Here is a 12,973-nt window from a genome sequence, read left to right as displayed (position 1 = left end):
CCCCACCTGCTCTCGTTTGATCTAGTGGAAGATCTATGGTTGTTCTACCCATCTCTCATGACAGGGAAAACGGAATAGACTCGAAGAGTACTACTGCATGCTGCGAGCACCAAACCTAAAGGAGATCCTACACATTTTCCTAACAATCTCATCTGAATCAACCAAACATCTCCCACCTTTATTCACCTTTCTTCACCCCCCTCACATCTGATCCTTGAAGCCGAGCAAGTAATACCGCCATGAATCACGAGGACTCCACCATCAGCGTAGACGCTGCCATCGCACTCGTTGGCGTCGTTCTCCTTGCTCTCAGCGTCGTCCTCTACGTAATCTGCAAGAAGAGGTGCGCCGTAGACCCTGACGACACTAGCACCGTGGCAATTCTCCCCGCCCACTCTCACCAGCTGAGCGACGTCGAGTCTGCCACCGACGGATTCCACGGCTCCCGTGTCGTCGGCCAGGGCCGTCTCGGCACCGTCTACAAGGCCACCTCCGCCACCGGGGATACCTACACCGTGAAGCGCATCCACCACCATTTAGTCCTCGGTAACCCGGGCGTGAGCTTCTCTTCCCGGATGAAGTCGCTCTCGTACGCCAACCACCCCAATCTAGTCCCCATCTTGGGCTTCTCCGAGGCACCCGGCGAGAGGCTCATCATCTCCGAATTCGTCGGCAACACGAAGAGCCTGGACTACCATCTGCACCAGAGCTACCTCGAGGACTGTCGTCGGCCGTCATCCGGGCTCTTGAGTTGGGATATCCGGATAAGGGTCGCGGCGGGGACGGCGCGCGGGATCGAGCACCTGCACGACGGGAGCGTGCCAGGAATCGTGCACGGGTGCATCAAACCCAGCAACATCATGCTCGACATGGACTTTTGCGCCAGGATCTGCGACTACGGGCTGAGCTTCTTGGTGGAGCCGGGTGACAGGAGGGAGATGGTCGGGTACAGAGACGGGGAAGGCGGCGGGGCGTGCAAGGAGAACGACGTGTACGGTTTGGGAGTGGTTTTGCTGGAGCTGTTGAGCGGGAGGAGGTGCGACGGGGGGAAGCTGGTGGAGTGGGCTCTGCCTTTGATCAGGGAGTGCAGAGTCCGGGAGATTCTCGACGGGAGAATGGGGCTGCCGATGGACCTGACGCCACTGACGAGGATGGCGAAGGTGGCGTCGGCGTGCGTCGGCAATGGGCGGAAGACCCGGCCGTCCATCGCTCATGTGGCAGCCATTTTGAGCAGCTTGGAGGCACAACCTTGACAAGCTTCCAAAGCTGTATATGTATGATCTCTATAGAAGACCTTTGTGCTTGGTGCAATTAGATTGGTTTCATCATGGGATTGGATGTACAATTGGGGTCGCAAGCACTTTACAATATGAAGAGAAACGATTTAGGAGAAGCTGAATACCTTACAAACAATTACAGATTGCAAGTAGAGTAGTTGTTTTAGATGACATGTTAAAGTTCCTCATCATCAAAGATGACCAAAACCTCTGCAGGCGACTCCAGAGGAAACTGGAATAGCTCTGCAGGTTGCATGAAGCTACCCTGCTCGTTTCCTTCTCGTCACCATTCGCTCCCACCAGCTTCATGATGAGCACACTGGATTCCTATATACCTGTGAATCATGGCCAGAACTGCTTTGGGCAATTGGCTCATCACTAATGTTTGATTTCTAGTAAAAAAATTGAAAGATTCTGGGAATGCTAAGCCTTTGAAATGACTAATTTACACAAAGATGACCGGAAAAGTTGGAGGCATAGTTGTGAATCTACATCTCATCATCTAGCTGTGAGTGATAGATACATGTTAATTAGCCATGTGTTACTGATGTGTCGATAAACAAGAATTAAACCATATTTGAGATCATTGATGGTGTGCAATAACTTGAAATATGATCGTGAAGTTGACATGCTATTTTGGGAACTGGAACAAAGCTAAATAGAGCAACACTGGATCATAAAAATAAGTAGACATCAATGAACAATAAATTAGATGAGTTGGCCACATCAACGTCGACAAGTGTCCATCTTTTTGACCTACATGTAGCCTCTTATGCCCACTTTGCTGTCACTGTTTGGTACGTGAACTGATAGCAGCAGGTTATCGGAGGCAGCATTGAGGCGTGGCCGTGACCCATGACTCGCAATCTGGTTTCCTCCCTCTTGCATCAAAGCTACTTTTTGCTTGGGTCCTCCTGCACCGAAAAGATAGCAGACCTGAAGTGGATTAGGGTTATTATGTCGCTAATGAACAAACCCTATGACGATCATGCTCCTAATCTCAAAAATTTTGCCGGTCACCACGAACACAGCTGCTGCGAGTTCAGTCATGTCGAACTATTATTGGAGGTGCACCATTCTTGCTCGTCGTTGATGTTGGATTAAGCGGAATCCAAGATAAGAACTCGAACTCATCAGTATCTGTGGATGCACCACCAGGGATGGTAACAGCAAAAGGGAAAGAAAAGGATGCGTGATGTTAAAAGGTGTGCTGCTGTGGCATCTCAAGAGAGAGAGAGAGAGAGAGAGAGAGAGAGAGAGAGAGAGAGAGAGACTGATCTCAGTTGTCATTCTCTGGCGGGCCCTTCGTCAGTGCTAGCGTTTACCTATCCCGATTACCCTCGTCTATGTGAAAGAGAGGTAGAATTCTGCGATGGACGTAAAGGGAAGGGGTCCAGCCAAAGTTGCTGTGCCCACCAAAGGAGGGGGTGGAGACACAAAGCACAAACGCAACAAAGCCGACAGGGGGAAAAAGAGTTCACCGCCGGGGTTGGGGCCCGTCTCCAGTCTATTCGGGTGTGTTGGGGGCTCCCACCTACCATGATCATGGGTGGTGATGGGTCCTCCCCTCTCACTACACCAAATCATTGTCGTCCATAACTGGTGATGGGTCCTCCCTCTCCAGTGCTCATCCACTCGTCCCTCTCTCTCTTCATGTTCATAGAGTGGTCATCTATGTCTGAGGGACAATAAACATATGGGAAGCCCTGTGCATGGCACCCGGCACTGGAGATAGAGAGAGTAGTTTTAACCAAAGACCATGAAGGAGGAGGGGGAGGGGGGAAAAGGATCGGGAGGTGCTCCGGTTTACCCGGGGGGGTCCTTCTGCCGGCGAAAGGGGTAGTTAAAGGACAGTAACGTTACCCTACAAAAGTGAGAGGAGGGTTTGCATGGAGGAGAGAGAGAGAGGCTTGCACAGAGTTCTTATGGAGCATTGATGGACGTACTTAAAATCTCGGTCCTTGCTAGCACAGCGCCGGTAGCTCACCTCCCCCCACCATGTGAGCCTCTTCCTGTTCGCGGACATCCCGTGGGTCCCTGCAGCTGCCAGCGCAGGCCCCACTAATTAAGCAGGCCCAACGTTTCGTCTCGCCAACCGTCAATAATAATAATAATAATAATAATAATAATTATTATTATTATTATTATCACTAAACGAGGAGGATAAATTTAGTGGTGAAGAAATATATATAATATTGTTGAAGACAAAATCTATCATAAAAATCATTTTGGTGGATGAATTGACTTGAGAAGGTGATATGAAACATGAAAGAGAACGCCATTGTTGGGACTATTGGAACTCACATCTGGATATGGACATGTATAATCCAATCCATTACATTCGAAATATGAATGAATGAATATAGATTCTCACACGTTTATATCGGTTGATAATGACCCTCTCGAAAAGGTCTCTATGCTTAAATATGAAAATGACTGTTCTGCCCTCGGTTTCATTATTTAATGTATTATTTTTATTATAATTCATAAATTTATGAATAATCAAATTCTAAATTATTCTCAACTTAATCGTCGTTCTGACTATACTAATCAGACACACTCAATAAAAGAAAATAGATATATATCATTATTAAGAATCATATCCGTTGGCTATCGCGAGATAGGAGATTAAAATCTTTGTTATATTCGATACCATTCGATACTAATCATAATTAGAATCTTAACATGGTTTTTACTGAAGAGCAGAGGAGGTGGAGAAGGTGGTTTGGATGGAAACTTTCCGACAATTCCATCAATCAATCGGCGACCACATTATTTTGGTGTCTGCAAGACACACAGTTCTGCAACTGGCGCTTGATGGATCACTCCCATGGCGTCAAACCTGGTCGAGTCCAATGTAGCTATTTATGTCTCACCTAATACCTAATCTTGGGTCCGACCTCCACCACAACCCCCTCGATTCCGATGGCACTCTCCTAATCAAACGACGCAATTTGCAGAGCCAAGCAGTGGATCTCAGCCCGATCGACACCTCCATCTCCAGCCAAAATCTACCGACCTTATCCCCACTGAAGTGGCAGCAGACAGACAGGACCGGCCTCCTGCAACACCAACAAGAGGAGGAGGAACAAAAACAGCGAGCAGTGTGGGAGGGCCATGCAAAAACCTCCACCTCCACAGGGACGAGAAAGCCACTGCCTTTATGCTTGCTGCAGTGCTTCGAAAAAACCTTTCTTTTCCATGCCTTTTCTTTTGTGTTTCTCTCAATGAGGGGGTGGCACATGGGCGGTCCAGGATGATAAAACCCGAGGCACTGCCAGTTAAAGCCTCCGTCTTCATGCACAGCCGGGGATGGTCCCTCCCTCTGATCTCCTAGCAGCAACATGTGTGAGTCTGTGAGACGTGATTCCACGTCCGAACAATTCTGTAAAGAACCGAGTGGGGGGAGGGGGGGGGGGGGGGGGGCGACGCAAAACTACACAAGTCTGCAGTGGCCTACGGAGGAGGAGGAGGAGGAGGCAAGCGTTGCAGCAATAATAATTAACGCACCACCCAGGGCTCTTACGTCTTGTCGTCTGATGGTGCAACGAAAGATAAAGATCAAGAGAGAGAGAGAGAAACTGTGTCTGTGTGTCTCTTTAATGCGAAATAAGATGGATTAATGGATGAAAAGGTCACTCTCGCGGTAGCAGCCCAAGTAAAAGCGCCCCCCGGCAGCTCTGCTGCCGTCACCATCCCTGCCTGCCCTCCTCTGCGCCCGCTGCAGCAATTGCAGCATCAGCAGCACAGTTCCACCGATAAAAGCGAGGAGAATGGGAGGTGATAAACCGGGGCACTGCGACGACCAGTCCTCACCCGACTTCTCTCTCTCTCTTCCCCATTTGCCATCCGATTCATGCATTGACACGGAGCCAGCCGCTGCTGTGCAGGAGCAGCCACGACAACCGCATCACAACAGCGAGAAGTCTGGGACTGGGCGGAGAGGTAAAATGAAAATAATTCGGTGAGAAGCGAGAGAGAGAGAGAGTTATGGGGGTCGGGCCAGCTGCAGAGGGTACGGAAGGGACATGGTTGAGGCGTCGCTTTTGACTCGCTTCCTTTTGGGAAAGCTTATGTAATGGTTGGGGAGACCCAAGGAAGAGGAGAGAGCAAGGGGGAAAGAGAAAAAGGAAAAGCTTGAGCTTTTGGTGTTTAGCTCTTATATCTATCTGCTCTGCTGCACTCTGTTCTTTTGCTCTCCGCTCTGCTCTGCTTCTGGTGCACCTGCCGCTCGTCTCCCGCCTCCCACGCTTGTCTTTTTTAGGCCCTCATCCTTTAGTTCAGCGCAGCCCCCTCCTCCTCTCCTCTTCACGAGCCTCGCCACCATCGCCATCATGCGTCCCTTCACCACCCCTGTGCGCTCCCTCCCTCCCTAATCCTTATCTCGACCAGAATCCTACAGCTATCTCTCCGTCCCCTACCTCCGGGTCTTCTCTCTCTTGGCTTTGCCTTTCGGTTCTTGGGCTGCTAGGTTCTCTGGGTTTGGGGAGAATGGGCATCGATTTGAACACGATAGAAGAGGAGGAAGAGGAGCCGGAGCAGCACCCGGCCCACCTCGCCGTTTCCGCTGCGGCGGCCGCGGAGGAGGCGTTTCAGTCGGCGTCGGTGTGCCTGGAGCTGTGGCACGCGTGCGCGGGGCCCCGGATATGGTTGCCGAAGAAGGGCAGCTTGGTCGTGTACTTGCCGCAAGGGCATCTCGACCACTCGAGGGAGGGCGGCGACGGCAGCGGTGGGAGAGGGGGAGTCGGCAGCGGCTACGATGTGCCACCTCATGTCTTCTGCCGAGTGGTCGACGTCAAGCTCCATGTTCGTTCACTTACCCACCCTGCTTCGTCTTCTCTTTTCTAGGGTTTCAAAAAGGTGGGGTTTTTGGCCTCATACCTTGCTCTTTTGGGGCTACAATGGACGCAGGCTGATGCGGCTACAGATGAGGTCTATGCTCAGCTCTCTCTTGTCGTAGAAAGCGAGGTTAGGCTTTTTCTTATTCCCGATTTTCCATTTTGTGGAGTACGAAGCTCTTCGATGTGAGTGTTTATGAAAAGCTGGGGTTCGATTTAAGCTATCTCATCTAAAAATAGGATATTTATTACGTATAGCTGTTCTTGAATCGAGAAAAAGAAGCACCTTAGATTACACAGGTATTTATGGCAAATATCCCTTCTTTCCGACATATCAATTGTGGTATATGAAGTGAAATATATCTGATCTATGTTTTGGTGATTTTGTGATTCTTTTTTAAATTTGGGGTATGTGAGTTTTGAAGCTTTGCTTTATCTAAGTCAGTTGTGTTTCCCTGTCATATTAGTTGATGTGGTGACACGTTTTTGGCTCAGGAATTTGAAGGAAGACCTAAGAAGGGTGAGCTCGAAGGAGATGCAGAAGAAGAGGATGTTGAATGTATAAGCAGGACATCAATACCCCATATGTTCTGCAAGACTCTCACTGCCTCTGACACGAGCACCCACGGGGGTTTCTCCGTGCCACGCCGAGCTGCCGAGGATTGTTTCCCTCCCCTGGTGACTAGACATTCTTGAACTTCTTCTATCTTGGATTGGATTTTTTTTTTTTTTTTGGCATTTATACAGTCTTTCTACTTTGAAATGGATTCTATGTAACATAGGGCATTTGACGCGAAGAACATTGTTTTAAGTTTTAACCTTTTGTGTTATCTGCTTCCTCTCTTCGAAACAGGACTACAAGCAGCAAAGGCCTTCGCAGGAGCTCGTTGCAAAAGATTTGCACAGCATGGAATGGAGGTTTCGACATATCTACAGAGGTATTTACCCAAACCAGATGTCATTTGAGGAATTTGGTCTACTTTGGATTAAAGACTTGTAGTGTCATTTGTGCTATTCTTACAATGCCACTTGTGCTCAAATTCTTTACTGTATTTAAAGACATTTTAGCTATTAATATGAATCATAAGTAAATGAACATTGATCATTTTAAACACTGCTTGACACTACCATTTATCCAGGTTGTTTAGTTCCAAAAACTTTGTTGCACTATACTGCTTTGTACTACTTTCTGAGGGAGCTTTTTGGAATTCTCATTTAAAGATGTGTCTTTAAAATGTTTGTACGAGGAATTATCTGTAAAATGTTGAACCATTTTCCCTCCTGGAGATAAATCACTACAATGCCACTTTCATCATTTATTAACTAATACATTAGAAATCTTAGTTGTAATCATAATCTTAGATGGGTGATACAGCCACTTAATATGACATAACCTTTAGAAGATTCAAGTTGACATCTCCTACTGATAGATGTGGATTTATCTGCTTCTTTAGGTCAACCACGTCGACATCTTCTTACAACTGGATGGAGTGCATTTGTAAATAGGAAGAAACTCAGCTCTGGAGATGCAGTGCTCTTTCTCCGGTAGGCTTTATTATAATGTTGCACACTAACAAACATAGACATGAAAATCCTTTACATAAATGAATTTTTCTTGATGAGTATAGGGGCAATGATGGGGTGCTTAGATTGGGTGTTAGGAGGGCAGCTCAATTCAAAGGCGGCGGCCCTGTTTTGGAACATCAAAGTGGCAACATGAATCTATTGACACTGGCAGCTGTCGCTGATGCTGTGTCCAACAAAAAAGCCTTCGACATCTATTATAACCCAAGGTATGCCTGGTTTTAGCGGAGTTGTGCTTTCTGTAACCTTTGTCTTCTGTGTCAAGTTATTGATTGTCGAGATTAAATAGTTGCTGAATATGAGGAGTGGTCTAAGTTTCAACTGGAATCTTCTTGCTCCTCTGCAATATCATCCAGATATGAAGTGAGATGAAAACTGATAATTAGCATAAGAAACAGAATAATATCTTTGCTTCCTTACATGGTCTTTCCAGATTATATACAAGCCTGATTAAATTTGTAAGCTTCCAGAAAAACAAAATACTTCTGCAATTCTATCTTCAGCGGTGGTGTCCTATAACTTAAGAGATGTTACTAAATAGTCAGGAGTTGTAAGAGTCATGATCTGAACTTGATTTATCGAGTAAAAAGTATATAGATTATCTTCCAAAATAATGATAGGCGTACGTAAATTTGATTGGTCAGTTGGTACTGATTAATGTGTTTCGTTCAATGTGTTATCAAATCAACAAACCTTTGAAATACAAGCTTCTAGGTGTCCTTGTTGGCAAAACATCCATGATTAACACAAAATTTTTTTTTATTGACAATTACAGAAAAGTATGCTTTTGCAAATGCTACTATTGTTTATAATTTTTTTAGTTTATTTGATATTGTTCCCTAAATTATTTCAGTTGAAGATAGTATTAAACATATTCATTCAGCTTCTAGGCAAGGCAGACTCCTTTGTATTTGTAGATAGCACCCCCATTTTGTTGATTGTTGAATCTGGCATAAATTGTTTCTTAATAAATCACAACATAATTAGTTAGCCAAATTACTGTTTCATTGTTAATTGTCCAAATTTCCCTAAATCCTGTATCTCATAGGGCTTATGTGGGTCCTTTTATCGAAATGTCTTTTCCTATGTTTTACCCAAATGACATTTGTATCAGTTATTTCACAATCTAGTTTGTTGTCCTTAACTAACAAATCATTAGTATCTCCAAGAGCTCATTTTGTGTTAATAAACAGTGGTGGTCAGAAATATTATTTCAAAGTTAAAATATTTTCTAAATGCTAGGTTCATATCCTGCAGGGCAAGCTCCTCAGAGTTCATAGTTCCATACTGGAAATTTGTAAAAAGCTTAAATACTTCCATTTCTGCGGGAATGAGATTCAAAATACTTTATGAAGGTGATGATGCCACAGAGAGAAGGTGTGGTACATTAACTGCCACATTTACTTTCAGAATCTAAATTGATACATGTTGAATTTGATTCGCCTATGTTTCTCTTGTAGGTCCACAGGACTGATAACTGGGATCAGTGACATGGACCCTGTTAGATGGCCTGGTTCAAAGTGGAAATGTCTGTTGGTATGCTCATATACTTGATCCGTCCTTTTCTTATATGAAGCAAATAGTTTCTTGGCCAAAAATAAGAAGGGTCAACAGACTTCTGTGCCATCTTGGACTACCCTATTTTGTCATGTTAAAACTAAAATGCCTGCATTGATTTAAGATGTTTATTATCTTTTTCCTCCTTTTTGTTAATTTAGATGGCATATATAATGTGCAGCTTACAAAAAATTGTAAGATTGGTATAAAATAGAGTGTACGTTAATCTTCTTCATTTATCCATCTATATATCTAAAGCATGTATCAGAGAATTAGGATACTGCAGGAGAGTATAGCTGTGTTATCCTCGAGGACAATCTCGGTCACAAGTCCGAAAATAAGAATGAATTTCTCATTCCTTGAGGAAATAAAACTTGTGTATCTTATGGTTTGATTCCTGATTAATCATGTCTCTCTCAAAAGGTTGATCTTCATCCATGTCATTTCTTATAAGACCATGATGTTGCTCTAATCTTGGCTCAATGTGCTATACTGTAAAAAGGATTAGTTTAAAGTTGGTTTTCTTTTCTTTATACTAGACTTTATGTTCGTCTAACTAGCCTAAATGTGTATATCATTCCGAGGTTTAGGATGGCTACATTTTGAATGAAACACACAGTTAAGTTTCTTACATAGTTCCCAGACAACAAGCCTGTTATATTCAGCTTGCCAACTATGATGCTGTCTTATGTAGACGATTAAAATTAGACAAGCTGTGATATATCTTGTTTACATCTCTGTGCATATAACTGAATTGCATCATCAAACCTCTTGGGCTAACTTCAACACATCAACCTTGATAGACTTTAAGTACAGGGGGATGAAGCCCATAGGATTCGTATAACTTCAAGTCCATAAGCCTTAGGTTGGATAAGTGGGCTTAATTGACAATCATCTGCTTAGCAATGAGATATTTTCTGGTCAAATAGGAGATGATTTCACTATAATTATAGCTTCAATGTCAACTGGAGGCATTTTTTTATAGTAAAATTTCTATTTGTCAGTGAAACAAGGCATGGGCTCTCTGAGCTTTTTGGTTGGATTTGAATTGGGTATTGCCCATTATGATGTTTAAGTGGATTTCACTATAAGTATAGCTCGTTTCAGAGTGTCAGTGAAACAACCTAAAGCGCTTATCTCTGTGCTTTTGGCATTATTGAGCCATCAACTGTTTTCGTTATTCAATTTGCATTATGTTGCTGATTTAAAATGTATTTGTTCTTTTTTTCAGGTTAATTGGGATGATGATATGGATGCTAATAGGCAAAACAGGATATCACCTTGGGAAATCGAACCAATTGGTTCAGTCTTAGGCTCTGGAAGCCTGTCAACAACGGGTTCCAAGAGGGCCAAAATTTGTCTTCCCTCCGTCAATATGGATTTTCCAATTCCAAGTAGGTCTTTAACGTGCTTGCCAAAGAACATCCATACATTTGTTGGATATTTCTAATACTTCTTTTCCATTTGTTTGCAGATGGAAATGGGTGTCTGGACCTGAGGGAATCTGCAAGTTTCCACAAGGTCTTGCAAGGTCAAGAATTTACGAGGCTTAGAACTCCGAGTAACATTGGTGTAACAGCCTCTCATGTTTCTGAGATTGGAAATCGTCAATACTCGGATGGTAAGGGACGTTGCACTGGTGCAAACAGCTGCATCGTAGGTGAATCTGTTACTAGGGATAGGGTCAGAACATCATATGGAGCTGACTTTACCTTCAATTGCACAGGCTTTAGCGAACCTGTCCTATTCCAAAAGGTCTTGCAAGGTCAAGAAGTATTCTCAAAATGTCCTCCATTCATTGGAGCCCGATCTGATGCTCATGCAAGGAACAGTGTGTACGGCCTGTTTGATAGATTTCATACATCTCATGCTGAGAGTAGATTGCCTCCATCTTCTTTGGGATATGTTACTATTGTTCAACCATCTTTGCCACCAATTCAAGCGTCTTCACCGTCGTCGGTGCTAATGTTTCAAGAAGCAGGTTCCAGAATGTCATTGGTTCAGTCAGCATCTACCACGAATGGTCAAGATAGGGGTGATGGTGGTTGCTACTTCTCCAAGTTAAACGGCTCAGAAGCACTGCATGTGAAAGAAGCAAAATTCCCGTTCTGGCCTCCAACTATGGGTTGTTGTCATTTTGCCAATCAGCAACCCGAAATGGATAAAGTGCATGCTTCTGTTTCGGATGGTAAGTTGGGCATAGGAAATGAGCAGAATGTGACCCGAAATGGTTGCAGGCTTTTTGGTTTTTCCTTGACTGAGAAGATTCCTGTGGCAAATTTAGCTGATAAATCTCTGCCAGTCTCTCCGGCTTCAACTCAGGTCAAGGTTGATACTGCTTTCTCGGCTTCAATGCCTCAGATGCCTGCTAAGCCTGTTGGGTGCAGTTGCACTGGAGTAAACACTGTGTATGCTCTGTGTGCAGCTCCATTTTAGGACTTGGTTACTCCACAAATCTTGGGGGTTGGCATGCATCTAAGTACATATCTAGCAGCTTGATGGAAATTAGGATCTGACTTAAAGTTGGATGATTGCTTATATGGAAATCCAGCAGAACAACCTGGAAAAGATTGCCTGTGTTCTACATCGACATCGACAGCGATGACACAATGGTGCCAGCCAGTGATGATCTACCTACCAGTATTTACTAGGGTTGTTCCTGCATTCCCACTAGTGGCACCACCTCTGCTGCATACTCTTGCAAGACATCGCTCCGGATTCTTGATAGACAACCGGTTGGTTGGTTGGCTGTGCATCGTTTCTCAAATGATGCCAAGTTAGATCAACAAATCCTGGTTCCTTCCGGTACCTTTACTGGCTATGAGTTGAACACTGTTGTTAAGATATCTTCCCATTTGGTTGCTCAAACTCTTCACTGTTATTTGTGACATTCTGCTATCTTACTAGTCTTTGCTGCAATATTTTTGCCGTATGCTAAAACCGCTATTGGTGATGCAAGATGATCACACATGCTTTTAGCATTGTTGCTATGCCTTCTTCAGGGCTTCTTTTCCTTCTCATATTTGTCTTTACAAAGCAACGGTGATTTGGATGTGTGTTCTGTTTCTGTGTGCTTGCAGCTGTTCACGTATTGGCTTGTATTTGGTGGAATTATTGTTCGAGTTCAGGCAACGTTGAATGGTGGTTTTTGTACTATGGGAAGGTTGACGAGGATGTCTCTGTAGTTTCCCGTAGAATTTGGAATAATACAAGACTTCTTAGCCCCCAAACAACACTCTCCTTTGTCCGTTGAAGTCCCGGCGTTCAACGAAGAACAGTGTTATCCGCAATGACCATGTCTGTCTTTGTCGAAGTGGGACTGGTCGTAGATGTCTTGCCATATCACATAGCAAGAAAACAATGATGAACAGAGCGAGCACGTTTACTGTTAGAGCTAGTCTTAGGAAATTTACCAAAGGGTAATTTTAGCAACCCGACAAAGACAATAAAGCGAAAAGAATAAAAGCGATAAGAACACCAGATTTACGTGGTTCGGTCAATTAACCTTGACCTACATCCACAGACGAAAGAGGAGCAAATCACTACTATAAAAGGACAATTACAAATGCCTTAGGAAGATGTTCCTAGGCATAAAACACTCGAAAATACTAAACAAGAAAAACCTCAACTATAAGCCCAAACTATTGAACTGAGTATGGACTTAAACCCAAAGCAAACACTTAGGTTTATCTTGTGATGCTGTGGTGCCACTTGTGG

At 44.2% G+C, this 12,973-nt stretch overlaps 2 protein-coding genes across 4 annotated transcripts; both read left to right on the top strand.

Annotated features, from left to right (window-relative positions):
- The first annotated feature begins 147 nt into the window (after window positions 1–147).
- LOC135632848 (serine/threonine-protein kinase-like protein CCR1) lies at window positions 148–1,595 on the top strand. The gene has a single exon (XM_065141678.1). The coding sequence runs from the start codon at window positions 240–242 to the stop codon at window positions 1,251–1,253; it is 1,014 nt and encodes a 337-aa protein (XP_064997750.1). The 5' UTR covers window positions 148–239; the 3' UTR covers window positions 1,254–1,595.
- A 3,358-nt stretch (window positions 1,596–4,953) lies between these two features.
- LOC135632466 (auxin response factor 15-like) lies at window positions 4,954–12,209 on the top strand. 3 transcript variants are annotated; one of them, XM_065141068.1, is made up of 11 exons: window positions 4,971–6,083; window positions 6,189–6,245; window positions 6,611–6,793; window positions 6,969–7,053; window positions 7,570–7,660; window positions 7,744–7,908; window positions 8,957–9,076; window positions 9,160–9,235; window positions 10,488–10,650; window positions 10,731–10,877; window positions 10,983–12,209. In XM_065141068.1, exons 1-11 carry the CDS (start codon window positions 5,769–5,771, stop codon window positions 11,690–11,692), a joined length of 2,112 nt encoding a protein of 703 aa, XP_064997140.1. In that variant the 5' UTR covers window positions 4,971–5,768; the 3' UTR covers window positions 11,693–12,209. The 3 variants fall into 3 exon arrangements, with proteins under 3 accessions (XP_064997139.1, XP_064997138.1, XP_064997140.1); XM_065141067.1 differs by having other exon boundaries at window positions 4,954–6,083; window positions 8,957–9,073; window positions 10,731–12,209; XM_065141066.1 differs by having other exon boundaries at window positions 4,969–6,083; window positions 10,731–12,209.
- The last annotated feature ends 764 nt before the right edge of the window (window positions 12,210–12,973 follow it).

The sequence above is a fragment of the Musa acuminata genome, chromosome BXJ3-3 (genome assembly GCF_036884655.1).
Source record: "Musa acuminata AAA Group cultivar baxijiao chromosome BXJ3-3, Cavendish_Baxijiao_AAA, whole genome shotgun sequence".
Classification (NCBI taxonomy): Eukaryota; Viridiplantae; Streptophyta; class Magnoliopsida; order Zingiberales; family Musaceae; genus Musa; species Musa acuminata.
This window is presented reverse-complemented; position numbering and strand designations above follow the sequence as displayed.